Source organism: Dermacentor andersoni, chromosome 11, assembly GCF_023375885.2.
Source record: "Dermacentor andersoni chromosome 11, qqDerAnde1_hic_scaffold, whole genome shotgun sequence".
Classification (NCBI taxonomy): domain Eukaryota; kingdom Metazoa; phylum Arthropoda; class Arachnida; order Ixodida; family Ixodidae; genus Dermacentor; species Dermacentor andersoni.
The window spans coordinates 116,817,116-116,833,745 of NC_092824.1; the positions used below are offsets into that span (position 1 = coordinate 116,817,116).

At 45.2% G+C, this 16,630-nt stretch overlaps 1 protein-coding gene across 2 annotated transcripts; it reads right to left on the reverse strand.

Annotated features, from left to right (window-relative positions):
• Nucleotides 1–1,085: 1,085 nt before the first annotated feature.
• LOC126539577 (protein YIPF3-like) lies at nt 1,086–16,599 on the reverse strand. Of its 2 annotated transcripts, XM_050186463.2 has the most exons (10): nt 16,538–16,599; nt 16,340–16,379; nt 16,191–16,276; nt 15,764–15,873; nt 15,268–15,316; nt 15,081–15,173; nt 13,728–13,859; nt 4,341–4,463; nt 2,382–2,505; nt 1,086–1,259 (listed from the first exon to the last, which is right to left on the reverse strand). In XM_050186463.2, exons 1-10 carry the CDS (start codon nt 16,586–16,588, stop codon nt 1,243–1,245), a joined length of 825 nt encoding a protein of 274 aa, XP_050042420.1. In that variant the 5' UTR covers nt 16,589–16,599; the 3' UTR covers nt 1,086–1,242. The 2 variants fall into 2 exon arrangements, with proteins under 2 accessions (XP_050042420.1, XP_050042421.1); XM_050186464.2 differs by lacking the exon at nt 4,341–4,463.
• Nucleotides 16,600–16,630: the final 31 nt, after the last annotated feature.

Sequence of the window (16,630 nt, forward strand, 5' to 3'; positions counted from 1 at the left end):
GCAATGGGAGAGAACTTCTGCTGCTGAGAGGGCTTCCAAAGGCCGTTTTCTTGCACCACCAACCACTACATTTATTTGCTTCTATGTCCACTATTACTAAACTCTTATATAAAATTCTTGCAGTAGAACACACTCCGGTCAGTGCTCTACGACGTCTTAAGTAAAAACAAAATATCCTAGGGATATGGGGCTTGACAATGAACCTTCTTGGTCCTGTTCCTTTGCATGCTGATTTTCATCTGGTAAAGTTTTGAAACACCACCAGACGTGGTGCACATGCTGATTATGAGAAAGCATACTTTTACACTCATAGCTGCTACAAAGACTATACAACTGCATTCATGGCATCACATGCATCGTTGTTGTATGCCGTCACTGTAGCAGTTCTCCAGTAGTGTCATAATTACATAAACACTTAAAGATTCAAAACAGGCCCTTCAAAAGGTTTCAGATCTCAAAACTTCCATAATGTGTCACTCCAACCAACTGTACTACCAATACACTGACAAGTTGTAAACACTAAGAACAAGAAATTGCTCCTGAGGCCGCCATTAAATAGTGTACTATGGTACACTATAGAATCAAAACCGGCACTAAGGTGAAAGTTTTCAAAGCCAGGGGTGTAAATCGTATGGAGAAAAGGAAAAACAGGGAAGCAAGAGCCATAGCTCTTGGCATAATCTTCATGCACAGCTTCGAAAGTTCTCTGCAACTAAATATTGTATACGAAACGCTGCAAGTCCTAAAGCATGCAATAATGTGCTAGCTGTTACAACCACTGGTTCACATTTGGAGCACCTTGTGCAACTTTGTTTTTTCTCAAAATGGCAGTAGAATAAATTACATTTTCTCAGCAGCGCTTTTTCTGCTTAAAATTACACATTCTATTGAGTGTCTATCCATTTCACTGGAGGCGATTTTTTAATTCCGACCTAAGATTTCTTCGAACTAAGTACGAGTTAACTATGAATTTGCATCTGTGACAGCACATGAAAATCAAACCATGATGGATAAAAGATCCTCTGAATGTTTTCCTTCGAGCCTGGAACTTTGCTGTTTCAGGAAGTGAAGATCCACACCAAAGGTACGAATAAGCCAAGTGCCAGGGCAGCAAGCTAATGCAACAGCTGCTTGCCACATGACATTATTTCTTTAGCAAAACACAGATTGATGGAACCAAAGTCTGTATCTCAAACAAGCACCCAGAAAAACCTCTTCATGTGTCCTTCCAAATGGGCCTGTTCAGATACTCTCGAGCACTGCAACAAAAAACAACACAAGACAAATGCTGCAAGGCTCTACAAAAAAAAAAAAAAAAAAATGCAGACAGTCACTAAAACCACAAAAAGTATGAAGCAATTAAAAAAGATATAGAGACCCTTTAATTCACCTATGCTTTCCACTGCTCCAACTGCTGCCAATGTCAGTGCCACTCACTCAACTTAAAAGGCATATCGTTATGCGGTAACTCTTGCAATTTGCAAAGCTATGAAGATGCTTTCACACTGCTTCCTGATGGCATGCTGCAAATGCTGCCACAGTTGGAAACAAGCCAAGTCCAACCTCTCTCTATTTCTTGCAATGCACTCAAATAAAAAAGTGAAGCGAAAGACCCTCAGCTAAGGTTTTTTGTAGTCAAGCAATTCTGAAACACAGCGAATATCCATTAAATATAGCAATTAGACCTTGACAGAATACACACAGGAACAAAACTATGACTCGTGAATTCAGTGTACATCTACCACATGGTTATAAGCTGATGCATAAGCTACAAAGCCAGAGATTTATTGGAATGTGATGGCACTTTGCCTGTTCTTGATCAGCACTGTGCAAGCAGCCACGTGGCACTGGATGCACTGCAGTATCAGCTCACCTTTCAAACACCCATACACATCATATTACTAGAGCTTCTCAATGTAATGTTTTCAGTTAGGCACAACAACACTTTTACACCATTACACACATTTTTACATTTTTACCATTACAGCACATTTAAATGATATAAATCTGCACAGATAAAGCTGCAAAGGCTCGTGCTAGCAAACCAACATGAAAATTTCTCATACAATGCCACAATCCGAGTGCCAGCTGCTTCAAAACAAATGTGCCACACCTTAAAAATATAAATTCTATGGTTTTACGTGCCAAAACGACAATATGATTATAAGGCATGGCATAGCGAGGCACTTCGGATTAATTTTGACCATCTGGGATTCTTTAATGTGCACCTAAATCGAAGTTAAAAAAAAAAGAATTTTTACATATCGCACTCATCAAGCCTGCAACCTCAAGCTATGCAGTGCAACATCATAGCCACTGGGCTAACACAGGGGGCATGTGCCATATCTTCTGCGAAATCATGCAGCCCATTGTTGCCTTACCTTGAACAGTCCTGTGGTATGCAAAATGAAAGTAGAGCAAAGCAAGCAAATGGAGAGCGCCTGCAGCTCCAGCTGTTACAGCTTTGTGTGATGCACTCGCTGTCTTGGCCGAAAAGACTGACATCTGTAAAGAAGAAAGAAGGGCTCCATCTCACCTATCTGAGCGAAGGGTTGCACAATTGTACCGCTTAGAGTACAACATCCAATACAGAAATTAAAAGATGACAGTGTGTATGCGTAACAAGGACGTACACACATGCACACTCTCTTTCAGTACCGCACAGAATAATCAAAATGCCCCTTTACAATAATAAGAGCATTTCGTTTTACTGGAAGTATCAAAGAATTGCAAGAAGCTTGCAATGTAAAATAAAGAAGCTGCCTTTACTAATAACATATCTAAGCAAACAAATGAACATCACCTATAATCTCTCATGTGCTTTTGCATGCCAAATATGAAGAAGCAAATCAACAAATCAGAGAAAGCTTTAATGTACTCCTTCTGTTGGTCTGAGATGATGAGTCTGAGAGATGATGGTCTCAGATGATGAACCCTTGGTGATCAGTAAGAGAGTAAGATTGCTAATCTTTCATAGCTTTATCTGCCTCTTCTATGCACATGGGATTGTTTCAGTTGCATATTTTATTGCTGTTTGTGAGACTGAAAACACCATGTTCGGATGCATATTACATAATGATGTGCAAATGTGAGCATCAAATGTCCATGTCTCAGCCAAATTTACGGTGTTGCCCTCAACTAAGCTTAAATTCCCCATATGACACAATGAGCCAAGTTGGACGAACAATTACTTACAGTGCAATGACGACCATGTAGTACCAGTACCACCATTTCAGAAAACATAATAAAGATGAAATAAAGTAACTTGGGAGGTTTAGTATTGTAATACAACAGTAACTGAATAAAAATTCAGAAGAAACACAGACATATTGTTATCCGGTAGAAAAACCGCAAACTGAGGTGGAAATCAAATGTCTGTACCGCATTTACAATTGTGGGGCCTGATCCCCCCCCCCCCCCCCGCCTAATAGGATTGCACCTACACCTTGAAGAGCGACAATTTGGAGAAAAAGGTCACTAAGCGCCACCGATGCACCTGCAGGCTGGTTAATTTCCACAAGCCGCTACTAGATGGCACTAGTTAATGTTCTGTCAACAATGACATCATAACCGTATCCTACAGGATCGTGTAACATGGATTCAGTGTGCTTCAATATAGTATCAAATGCGATGCAGCTCATAGTTTAGCTGCATTGTGCTTTTGGGGGCACAAAGAGGGCATTGCAGCTAAAAAGTGTGCGCTTGGATATTGAATGCATGGCATGTGGTTTCATTCAATACTGTCCTCAAGTACGTCAAGGTGGCACAAATGTCAAACAGTATGGAAAGCACCAATCAGGTGAACGCATCAAAAGATGAAGGCAGTGAACACCACAAGGACGACTAATTCAAAGTGCCCATAACCAGCTGCCAGTGGTCGCATTATTGTGCATAGCAGTTGAAGAGCAATTAGAGGCCTCTGTGAGAAGCAATAAGCCTGGCTCGTGCAAGGCCCGTATCCTGTAAGAGATCTTAAAAAAAGTGCAGGCCTTACACGAGTAAATACGGTAGATATTTTAGCTATAACCATGAAGGCAAAGTAAAAATGAGCATGTCGTGTAAAAGATATAACAGATACCAGTGGTTTGAGCTAATGAACGTCAGAGGTAGGTGCAGATCTTCAGGAAGGGCCCTTATCCAAGAATGGAATTAAAATTTTATACAAGAATAGTTAGCTGAACAAGTTGGTACATCTTTGCATTAAAGTGAACAGCATGAACGGCAAAGGACAACACTCATCTTGTCTTCTTCCACTGTCTTTCATTGCCTGCACTTCTCACTTTGTGTTAAAATTTTATGATGATGTAATTTTTATCTCACCAGAGGAGCAGAGAACGTACCAGCCTGGCTGCTGTAGAACCACCAAGCAGCAACCACACAATGTAAAAGAAAAGGTGGGAGTGCACAGGGTGGAACGCATTTCCCAGCAGCAGGGCCAAACAATGACCGGACAGTCCGTAGCCCTAGAAAGGGTCATTCAGAAATTACCACTGAAAATGTAACCCAAACTAAACTGTGACACAAATGAAAAGTACTGAACAAGACAAACAAGATACATTAAAACAATGGAGAACAGAGAATGTGTAAAATGAGAATAAGTAGCCATCAAGTGCTCATAGTTTATTTTATGCTCTTCTATGCTTTCGTTAGTTTCACGTAGTCTGGTTTAAAAGAAATTAAATAATGGGGTTTTACGTGCCAAAAACACTGAGCAACCACGGCGGGTAGAGAGGTTTTCGTCTGGAAACAGCCGCAGCAAGGTATTAATTACCATGGCACAAATACAGCCAGGTCATAAATATCTACAAGCAAATAATCAAGTAACCAACAGCACATTAAAACACTGAGAAAATACAAGACTCATTGGTTTTAGACATTAGTCACGAGTGGACTTTGGAAGCTAAAATAACGGACTTTCAATTTAGGCGCCCTAAATCGTTACAGGAGTGCCCATATTTTAGCACACCAATGTTTCTACATTTCACATGAGTGGCCACTGAAACAGGGAATAGAATACAAAATTTTGTTTTCAACAAAAGAACATGATAGCCACTAAGCCACCAAAGCATATAGAAAGATAAAAGAAAGCAGTGAAATCTTTTTTTCTACACTGTAGACATGAAGTTAACCACTGCAATCAATCTCACATATTCAGCTAGTAATATTCTATATAACTCCAAATAATGCTAAGAACTAAAACATATAGTAGGCAGTGTTGGTGCCCCGATGCTGGCCATATACAAGTGGCCAACAGACATGTTAAATTGATTATTTGTATGTTTATTTATTATTACTTTTTCTCAAAAGAGTGCCTGGAGTGCCCCCTTTCAAAACAGGTCATATGTTCATTTCTGCAGCAAGTCTTCATGCATGGATGAGGAAAGGCTAGGTGGCTACACAGACTTTGGTACAACCTAAGGAACTACACACGTCTTATATATACTAAAATTGATCAGATTCATCTTGTCTTTGCAGTGCAACATATATTTCAGTTCTTTCTGAAACAAAACAGACTGCATGACTTTTCAAGAGATCAGCATTTCCATGAATTAGGAAGGAACAGCGCCAGCTACGACATCACGATATCACCATCACTATCACATCACTACAATATATCACGAGAGGGAGAACAACACAGGTGATCCTCTCCATCTCGTGATCGTCTTAGTTGGCGGTGTTCCTTCCTAATTCAAGTATGCACCATCTAGCACAAATGAATGTAGACCTGGAGTATTTTCATGTTTCCCTATTTTTCACGCCATAAAAATCCAAGGACAGCACAGAGACAGTAATGCCAAAAAATAATGTGGTATAACATATTGTCATTAAATTTAATCTATGACTACAGCCAAACCTGGTTATAACAGGCTGGTTAAAGTGCTAAAAACAGTTCAACATATTGCGGGAAAACAGGGGGAAGGCAGGACATGGAAATTCAAGACAACGAGAAAAACGAGAACAAGGTGAAAGTGGGAGGCAACATTTCGACAAGTGGACTTGTCTTTTTCAAGGTGACATATGCTTTCCTCAGCACAGTATATATAGACAGGGTTCTTCTAAAGGGTAGAGGGGGTAAGGCGTGTAGGTACAGCAATGAGCAAAGGCGTTTTAGTGGCGAGGGTGTAGAATTGAGAATAAAGGAGTGTTGTGCACAAGGCCGGTGACATGGCCGTCTGTCAGCCACCTGTCAACGGCCGCGCGTCAGCTGGTGTGTCAACAACATGCACAGCACCCCTCTATCACCTGCTTCGGTGGTGGTCGTGGGCTATCGTGTCTCTGAAAGAGATAATAGGAGTGGCAGAAAGCAGTGCTCATAAAAAAAAAAAAAGAAACATTACATATATATATATATATATGGAATAGTCTAGAGGAATTTGACATCCTACAAGTAACGCCAAAAGAAGTAAAGAAAGCCTTGGGAGCTATGCAAAGGGGGAAGGCCGCTGGGGAGGATCATGTAACAGCAGGTTTGCTGAAGGATGGTGGGCAGATTGTTCTAGAGAAACTGGCCACCCTGTATACGCAATGCCTCATGACCTCGAGTGTACCGGAATCTTGGAAGAATGCCAACATAATCTTAATCCATGAGAAAGGGGATGCCAAAGACTTGAAAAATTATAGACCGATCAGCTTACTGTCCGTTGCCTATAAAGTATTTACTAAGGTAATCGCAAGTAGAATCAGGAACACCTTAGACCTCTGTCAACCAAAGGAACAGGCAGGATTTCGTAAAGGCTACTCAACAATAGACCATATTCACACTATCAATCAAGCGAGAAAGAAATGTGCGGAACATAACCAACCCTTATATATAGCTTTCATTGATTACGAGAAAGCGTTTGATTCAGTTGAAACCTCAGCAGTCATGCAGGCATTACGGAATCAGGGTGTAGGCGAGCCGTATGTAAAAATACTGAAAGATATCTATAGCGACTCCACAGCCACCGTAGTCCTCCATAAAGAAAGCAACAAAATACCAATAAAGGGCGTCAGGCAGGGAGATACGATCTCTCCAATGCTATTCAGAGCGTGTTTACAGGAGGTATTCAGAGATCTGGATTGGGAAGAACTGGGGATAAGAGTTAATGGAGGATACCTAACTTGAGATTCGTTGATGACATTGCATTGCTTAGTAAATCAGGGGACCAGTTGCAATGCATGCTCACTGACCTGGACAGGCAAAGTAGAAGGGTGGGTCTAAAAATTAATCTGCAGAAAACTAAAGTAGTGTTTAACAGTCTCGGAAGAGAACAGCAGCTTACAATAGGTAGCGAGGCACTGGAAGTGGTAAGGGAATACATCTACTTAGGGCAGTTAGTGACCACGGATATGGATCATGATACTGAAATAATCAGGAAAATAAAAATGGGCTGAGGTGCATCTGGCAGGCATTATCAGATCATGAACAGCCGGTTGCCATTATCCCTCAAGAGAAAAGTGTTTAACAGCTGTGTTTTACCAGTACTCACCTACGGGGCAGAAGCCTGGAGGCTTACGAAAAGGGTTCTACTTAAATTGAGGACGACGCAACGAGCTATGGAAAGAAGAATGATGGTGGAAGGTTAAGGGATAAGAAGAGAGCAGATTGGGTGAGGGAACAAGCGCGAGTTAATGACATCTTGAAATCAAGAAAAAGAAATGGCCATGGGCAGGGCATGTAATGAGGAGAGAAGATAACCAATGGTCATTAAGGGTTACGGACTGGATTCCAAGAGAAAGGAAGAATAGCAGGGGGCGGCAGAAAGTTAGGTGGTGTTGGAACCTCAGTGCTGACGCCCAATGTTGCAAATGGGTCGCAAGCCCCAAGGGTAGCGTTGGCCTGGTGGCCTGGGGCACAACTGGAAGCATCCGAAGGTCCCGGCAAAGCATGAGTCGACTGCTAACAGAACAACTTGTTTATTCTAGCATCGCAAAAGAGCGGCCGGTCAGGTCGACCGAAGTGGAGAGACGGGAGAGCACGTTACTCAACAGAAGAAATCGGAGCCTCTCTCTCTGTGTCCGGGGGCAGCTGCTCTTATACTCTCGGAGTCGAGGGCAAGAGGAAGGCCTCGTGACGAGACCACGTGACGGCGGGGCACGGACACGCTGAGAGACATGTTGAGACGAGTGTAGTGACGCATCCGCCGAACAGGCGCCGGTCAGACCTCCTCGCTTCACACTTGGGGAGCTCCTCTCCCCGGCTGCCGCGCTTTGACAAGCGTGGGCACACACACACACACACGCACACACGAAGACACCTGGCACTGAAACACGCCTGGACGCGCTTGGCGGGGAGGCTTTGCGGGAGCTCCGAACGGGCCAAAATGTCCGCCGCTTTGAACGAAGCCCCGGCGTCCGTTGCATCCGCGCTGGCTATACCGCGCGTCGTAGGCGAAACGTAACACACCGCCCCGCCGGGGGAAGGAGATCCCGATGGTCAGGGGACTGCATCCGCTGTCCGGAGGGATGTCGCTTGATGATGCTCATAACCGAAGTCGGTCGTCCTTCGGCGTTTCTTGAGCGCAGCGCACAGAGAAGGCCTCGTTCTCTCGTTCAGGTTCACACAGGACACTGCAAAGTGACTTCGGGAGAGTTGCCATTTTTGTTCTCGTTCCCAGCAAGCGTTAGAAATGCGCCGAAACTCAACCGCTCAGTCAGCAAGCACGAAACAACCCTCACCAAGTCCTGCCAGGCTCTTTCCCCTTTTATACCACTGCCTAGTTCCTTACAGTAGTCTAGCAGCACTCAGAACGCGTCCACAAATCGGAAAATTGCACTGGAAAGCACATCATCACTTTGAAACACTACACAAAAGCAATATGTTAAAAATCCTGCCTCAGGAAGAAAAACATCAGTAACAAACAATTTTGAGGCTGATTCCCACGTTAGGGGCTTCGACTTAAGCCATCGGCGTTACCGTTGAGACTCCCCCTTTTGTAACGCACCTCAAAGCAATATTGTTGCAAAGCTAGGCTCCAGCGCAGGAGGCGGCCATTTGTGGAAGAGATGGTCTGCAGCCATTGGAGAGGGCAGTGATCCGTCTCGAAGCATGTGAAGCGGAGATCGCAGCGAGCGACCGTACACTAGCTCAGCTGGCGAAAACCCCGTAGCCGCATGCGGCGCGGTCCTTAATGCAAACATCACCCCAGGTAGGCACAGCTCCCAGTCAGTTTGTTGTTCAAAACACAACGCTCTTAGCACGCGCTTCATGACGGAGTGGAGCTTCTCAACGGAATTCGACTGTGGGTGGTACACTGAGCTGTGTAACAGCTTTACCCCGCACCTTTCGAGAAAGGCTGTCGTCAAAGCGCTCGTAAACACCGTGCCCTGATCTGACTGGATTTCCGCAGGAAAACCAACTCGCGCAAATATGGACAGTAGTGTATTGACTATCTCACCTGAGCTGAGTTCTTTAAGCGGCACTGCTTCAGGGAACTTTGTCGCTGGGCAGATCACAGTCAAAATGTGTCTGTACCCCGTGGCTGTTACTGGCAGAGGTCCCACTGTATCAATAACGAGCCGTCTAAAAGGCTCCGTAATGATAGGTACCAACTTCAACGGCGCCCTCGATTTGTCCCCTGGTTTGCCCACCCGCTGACAGGTGTCACATGTCTTCACAAAGTGGTCTGCGTTCCGAAAACACCCTGGCCAATAGTACTCTTGCAAGAGACGGTCCTTAGTTTTCTTAACTCCTAGGTGTCCGGACCACGAACCCCCATGCGACAAGCGCAAGAGATCCTGACGATAGCATTGAGGCACGATCAGCTGATCGAACTCCACTCCCCTGCGGTCTAGATACTTCCGGTACAGGACCCCACCTCTTTCCACAAAGCGAGCATTTTTCTTGGCGATACCTTCCTTGACAATGCAGCGTATGTTTTCTTGGCTGCCATCCTTCTTTTGCTCGGCTATCAAAGCCGACCGGCTGACTTTTAGCAACCTATTAAGTCCGTCTGACGTAGGCGCGATGAGCAAATCTGCAGATAGCTCTTCTAACTTTCCCGCATCGGGAATTTCCTCTCCAGTATCTGGTGCCTTTAACGCTACAGGCTCAATTTTATTCAGTTCGGGCGTGCTCTGAATATCAGCTTGCTGCGCCTCTGACCCTTTCTCATTGTTCGACAACGTCGGTCCCGCAACTACCACCTTTGCAGCGAGCTCCCGAACCTTTGATCTGGTTAAGGCCTGAATGCTAGCCTCACCAAACAAAAGCCCCTTCTCGCGCAGGAGGTGATCGGACCTGTTCGAAAATAGGTACGGGTACTGGGGGGGGCAGCATAGATGACACTGCGGCCTCCGTCTCAAGTGCTCCGAAAGGTCCTTCAATAAGCACTTTTGCTACGGGCAGACACACGCTATGAGCTTCCACGGCTTGCTTGATCCATGCGCACTCGCCCGTGAACATATCGGGTTCTACGTAAGAGGGGTGAACTACATCCCTTGTAGCTGCGGAATCGCGAAGCACTCGGCACTCTTTCCCGTTCACGAGGAGGTCTCGCATGTAAGGCTCGAGAAGCTTCATGTTCTCGTCAGTGCTGCATAATGACAAAAACACGACTTTTGTTTTTGTTTCCGGACACTGCGCCGAAAAGTGACCCGGCTTCTCGCACGTATAACAAACGCGCGCTTGCCTCGTCTCGAACCGCTTTCTGCGTTTGGCTTCGGCTGCCGCCGTCTCCTTACGTTCGGTCGGACTGCTTTGACTCGCATCCGCACTACGTGTGTCCCCCTTTGCTCTCATGGGCGTGAACTTCGGCCTCTCAAACTTGGAGCCAAATTCACCCTTTTGACCGTCCTTAGCTCCGCGAGCCCGACGCGTCACAAACTCCTCGGCTAGCTCAGCGGCTCTAGCCACCGTACTAACGTCTGGCCTATCCAAGACCCAGTACCGCACGTTCTCAGGTAACCGACTATAAAACTGTTCTAGCCCGAAACACTGCAGAACTTTCTCGTGGTCACCAAACGCTTTCTCTTCTTTGAGCCACTCCTGCATGTTTGACATAAGCCTGTAGGCAAACTCTGTATATGACTCACTTCTGCCTTTCTCATTTTCCCGAAACTTCCGACGGAACGCCTCCGCTCACAGCCTGTACTTTTTTAGCAGACTCGATTTCACTTTGTCGAAATCCTCTGCCTCCTCTCTATTCAAGCGAGCGACTACGTCGGCCGCCTCGCCGGGTTACAAAGTGAGCAAGCGCTGTGGCCACGTTTCCCGAGAGAACCCCTGCTTCTCGCACGTTCGCTCAAAGTTAACCAGGAACAAACCGATGTACTCTCCAAGCTTAAACGGCCGCATCAGGTCAGTCATTTTGAACAATACTCGTTCTCCTGCACCGTGTGCCTGACTTCCATTACGAGCGCGTTCCATCTCTACCTCGAGACGCTTCATTTCCAAAGCGTGTTGACGGTAGCGCTCTTCTTTTTCTTTCTCTTTTTGTTCTTTTAGTTCGCGCTCCTGTCTTTTTGCCCGCTCCTCAATGGTCTCAAGGCATTCCGACAGCTCGTCATCCTCAGCTTCTAACTCAAGAATAGCCCTTAGCAGTTCTGGTTTTCTGAGTTTGTCTGAGACATCCAGACCCAACTCTCTTGCAAGCTCCAGCAATTTCGGTTTGCGCAACGACTTCAAATCCATGGCTGCTCTGAATGCTGCTTTCTCTACTGCCTTCTATTGTCTTGCCGCAAACTAACCCGGCAGCAACGACAACCACAATTACCAGCTCTGTTTCTGACACTAACAAAAGCCTGGCAAAACTCAGAAGAAGAAAGTCCCGCACTCACCAAACCTCGCAGCCAAGAATTCAGCGCAGTCGTTCCGCTGCAGGCAACCAGTCATCACACAGGGCTCGTTGCACTGCTCCCGGATGGTCGTTGTGCTGCTCAGCATACAGTCAACTGCATATCTTCGCTGCTGGCCTCCGTTGTCGCGATCCCACCGCTGCCACCAGTTGTTGGAACCTCAGTGCTGACGCCCGATGTTGCAAATGGGTCGCAAGCCCCAAGGGTAGCGTTGGCCTGGCGGCCTGGGGCACAACTGGAAGCATCCGAAGGTCCCGGCAAAGCATGAGTCGACTGCTAACAGAACAACTTGTTTATTCTAGCATCGCAAAAGAGCGGCCGGTCAGGTCGACCGAAGTGGAGAGACGGGAGAGCACGTTACTCAACAGAAGAAATCGGAGCCTTTCTCTCTGTGTCCGGGGGCAGCTGCTCTTATACTCTCGCTCGGAGTCGAGGGCAAGAGGAAGGCCTCGTGACGAGACCACGTGACGGCGGGGCACGGACACGCTGAGAGACATGTTGAGACGAGTGTAGTGACGCATCCGCCGAACAGGCGCCGGTCAGACCTCCTCGCTTCACACTTGGGGAGCTCCTCTCCCCGGCTGCCGCGCTTTGACAAGCGTGGGCACACACACACACACGCACACACGAAGACACGTGGCACTGAAACACGCCTGGACGCGCTTGGCGGGGAGGCTTTGCGGGAGCTCCGAACGGGCCAAAATGTCCGCCGCTTTGAACGAAGCCCCGGCGTCCGTTGCATCCGCGCCGGCTATACCGCGCGTCGTAGGCGAAACGTAACAGTGGGCGGATGAGATTACGAAGTTTACAGGGAGAATATGGCCACAATTAGCACATGACCGGGGTAGTTGGAGAAGTATGGGGGAGGCCTTTGCCCTACAGTGGGCGTAGCCAAACCAAAAAGGCACAAAGCAGCTAAACTAAGTGTTGTTGCCTATAGCTTGAAATTTAGCATAGCAAATAGATTTTAAAGCTCCCTTTGAAATGTTTATGCCTATTGGTTGCAATGTCTTGAACTTATGGATAAGGTACTATTCTCAGTGTTTTCTTTCTCGTTCAGAACAGAAATTTGAGTGTAAGATGTAGAGTTTAAGTTCATCAAAATGGCCTGGTTGGTTGAAATGCTGAGCGACGGTTTTGGGAAGCTTTTTAGCTGTGTCCGCATGATGTCCATTTAATCTGACGTTGACATGTGGCTGACAGACGGCCGTGTCACCGACATTGTGCACAACACTCCTTTATTCTCAATTCTACACCCTCGCCGCTAAAACACCTTCGCTCGTTGCTGTACCTACAAGCCTTACCCCCTCTCCCCTTTAGGAAAACCCTACCTATATATACTGTGCTGAGGAAAGCATATGTCGCCTTGAAAAATACAAGCCCACTTGTCAAAACGTTGGCTCCCGCTTTTACCTTGTTCTCATCTTGTTTGTCGTCTTCAATATATCGAGTAATTTACTGTGAACGCAGGTATAGTAAACATCTATGAATATTTGTGATCAATTAGTGATACACAATAGAACAAAGCTGAGAGACTGTACTGCCCTATGGCGACCCGACTCTTGCAACAGCACTTGTAACACATCAACACAGTGGGATCTGTAGTTCTCTATCAGGTTGTGCATTGTATCACACACTACCTGGTTTCGCCCAAACAGGCTGTCAAAGTGCTGCATGGTCAAAACGAAAGAAAGGAAAAAAAAGAAAGGAAAGAAAGAGAGGAATAATAAACTATAATTGAAAAGCATGCAAAAAAAAAGTTGCTGCGGATGGTTTTATGGGAGGTTTTAAGCTCTCGAAGTTTGAATGCCCAGTTAATTTTAAGGGACTTCTTTTGCACAAATATTGCTTGTGTTGCATGTTTGATATAGAGTATAATTTCCTGCACTCAGGTTCATTATAACTGGGTTCGACTGTATGTTTTTACGCGACCCGCCACTCAGATTACTCACCATCAGTGAGAGAACTTGGAAGAAGGACAGTTGTGTGCTGCTGATGTAACCGGCAGCACGAACCAAGGCTGAACCTCCGAGCCAATAGCCGAAGCTGACACCAAATGCCGTGCCCATGAGTGTGCCTTCCTTCTGGAAAATTCCAGCAGCCCAACTTGCTTAGTCAACAGGAACCTCTATTTCCTTCATAACAAAGCTAACTAATAACAGGTAATTTAAATAAACAGAATTAACAAAGATCCCATTTTTTGTTAGGAAAAGTTATTCACTATGTTCTAACCTTAAACCAAATTATGCACTTAACAATACTTTGTTTCGGCTCAAGTTTCGCAACATTTTCATATTTCGGCCCGCATCATTTAACAAATTTGCGGGCATCACCATTCACCTGATTTGTCTGCAATTGACGGTGAAATGTAGGTACAATGGTGGTAATTTATTTTTCAACCAAGCAGACCAAGGAAATGCGATTCTGGTTTGAAATCTGAGCAATAACAAAGAACTGGAAAGTGTAAAATCTTTAAAAGCAGACAGAATAAAAATGCCGGTTAGTAGACATGACAGCTTTTCAGAAGGCAACTACAGGCTACTTTTTGCATTCAGAGATGATAACACAAACAGCAGTGAGTGAAGCTTTTTCTGCCTTAAGAGGCCAGTGTTGCATTTCACGATATCCCGACTACACAGCACTTCAAGATAAAGAATGCTTGGAGAAGCTGCACTCATGGGAAAATCACAACGCTGAAATACTTCTTGACCAAAAAATAAAAATAAAAACAGCTCTTTTCATGTACCATGCAAATGGTTCTAATGCGGACATTTCAGATGGACCACCTTTACATTTGGAAACAAAAGTGCTCCAATATAACTAGCCCACAACTAAGCAGGCAGAAAGGGCCAAGCTTTCCATTTGGTGCTACGTCAGCAGTTCATTCTTCCGCCATCATCTCTCGAGCCTTATGTCACGACACTCTGTTCTTAACAAAGCCCTTCTTATGGTAACAACGTTACAAAAAATTATGTGCCTAAGTAGAGTGCACAGTGTATGCTACCGCAACTAACTTTCTGTTATCACATGCTTGTGTAGCACACTGGCAGGAATCAGTAGGTGTGCATAAATGGAAATGGCACTCTTAGGAGTTTTTCCCATGTGCAAAAAAGTACAAATCAAGGCAACACACTTTGACACCACTATCTAAATAGTTCTACAGGAGTCATCTACAGAGTTTGGCTGCACACTGCTCTTCACCAAATTGGGTTTCAAGTAAAAAATGGCAGTAGTTTGCTTCACATGAAGAAGACAATGAAACAGGTACCACAAAAGTAGTTTTGGTGACAGGCAGCTCTACTTACCACAGTATGGCCAGATGTCTTCATTCCAAAAAGTAGCAATGTTATCAATGTCAAAACTAGCATCAGAGGCCCATAAAGCTCAGCTGGAATTAACTGCAACAAAAACGCATGCAAGAAAATATTTAAAGGTAAGAATGCTATGGTATTCAAACTGAAATATGCTGAAAGCTAGATGCTCCGTGTTTACCAGTGGTGCATAATGTGATGGCCAGCGAGGAAGGAAAGACTCCAAGATTCTATAAAGATGCAAAGAAAAACGTAACATCAGGCTAAAAGCCAGTCATGTCATCAGACAATGCAAATTTCTTCTTGCACTTATCCTGAACAATGTATAACATGACTTGTTCACAATTTCTTGGCAACGGCACCAGCGTCTCCGTTTTACACCACTTTAATGCTACAGTTCCCAGTTTACAATGCATTTGTTTAATCAAGCATGGTGCCATGAGCCAACTTCAGCACAAAAATCTACCTAGTTAAACTTCCTGTTTGATTTGCCATTAGCCGCAGGTAATGATGTGACATTTCACTCAGGTCGTAGGAGAATGGGGACCTGTAGAAGTTGCACACACACAAACGAAAAGAGAGAGAGAGAGAGAGAGAGAGAGAGAGAACAGCGCTGGTTTAAAGCTGTCCGTAAAATGTGATGAGGAGAGTGCAGTAACGAAATATGCGAGTCTTACCTGGCTCGGACTTCTTGTGGTTCAACGTGAAAGTATGGCCTCAGGAGATCTATGTTGGCATATATGCTGAATGCATTTTTCGCCTGCTGCTTTCCTGCTTGCCACAAGAGCTGCGAACATTTGGACGAGCAAGTAAGCCGACGCTTAAAAAGCAATATTTGACCCGCACTTGGTCACCCAGTCTAAAATCCCCACTACATGGGTAGTTTCAAAGCTCACCGAAGTTGATCTGCATAAATATGTTATCGTGAGCAATCGAAGCACGAATAAGTGTAACTGGATGAAAGGCATGCGCGTGATTGAACACGATGTGCAGCAGCGCTCGATGGGGGCCGACTTCAAATTCAGCATATTCGAAAGCGTTCATGTTACAGGAGTATTGTATATGACTGTGTTTCAGTCACTGTGTCTTAGGCAAATTACGCACCATGGAGGGCACAGCCGAAAATACGTCTTGGCTATGCGGGATGGGAGCAGGTTCATCCGCAGAATGGAACGTCTCATCGTGGACTCCTGTAAAAGTGCCACAAGTAAACTATCGTTAAAACAATAGAACTTCTTGCCTACGTTACATACCTGAGGAAGCAACGTCAGTGAAGTCGAGAACCGTGGATTCCTGAAAACGGACCAGACCGCAACTACAAGTTAGTGCTCCCACATAACCGATTCTAATTGTAACAGCGCGACGAGACCAACTTTATATTGTTGAGGATTCTAACTGGCTTTCCTTGTCGGATTTTAAGGACTATAGCGATCTATACCAAAACATATCACCTGTTTTTCCGTGGCAGCAAACGGTGTACGAGCGTCTATAGGCGCTGCCATGTTGGCTGCAGTTTGTTTATGTACTCGATCGCATGGGAACTC

Coding starts and splice junctions, on each gene's coding strand:
- LOC126539577 (XM_050186463.2), bottom strand. CDS start 16,588: ATGGCAGCGCCTATAGACGCTCGTACACCGTTTGCTGCCACGGAAAAA. Junction 16,380..16,537: donor TTGCTGCCACGGAAAAACAG/GTGATATGTTTT, acceptor GTCCGTTTTCAG/GAATCCACGGTTCTCGACTT. Junction 15,174..15,267: donor CATCACATTATGCACCACTG/GTAAACACGGAG, acceptor TTTTTGTTGCAG/TTAATTCCAGCTGAGCTTTA.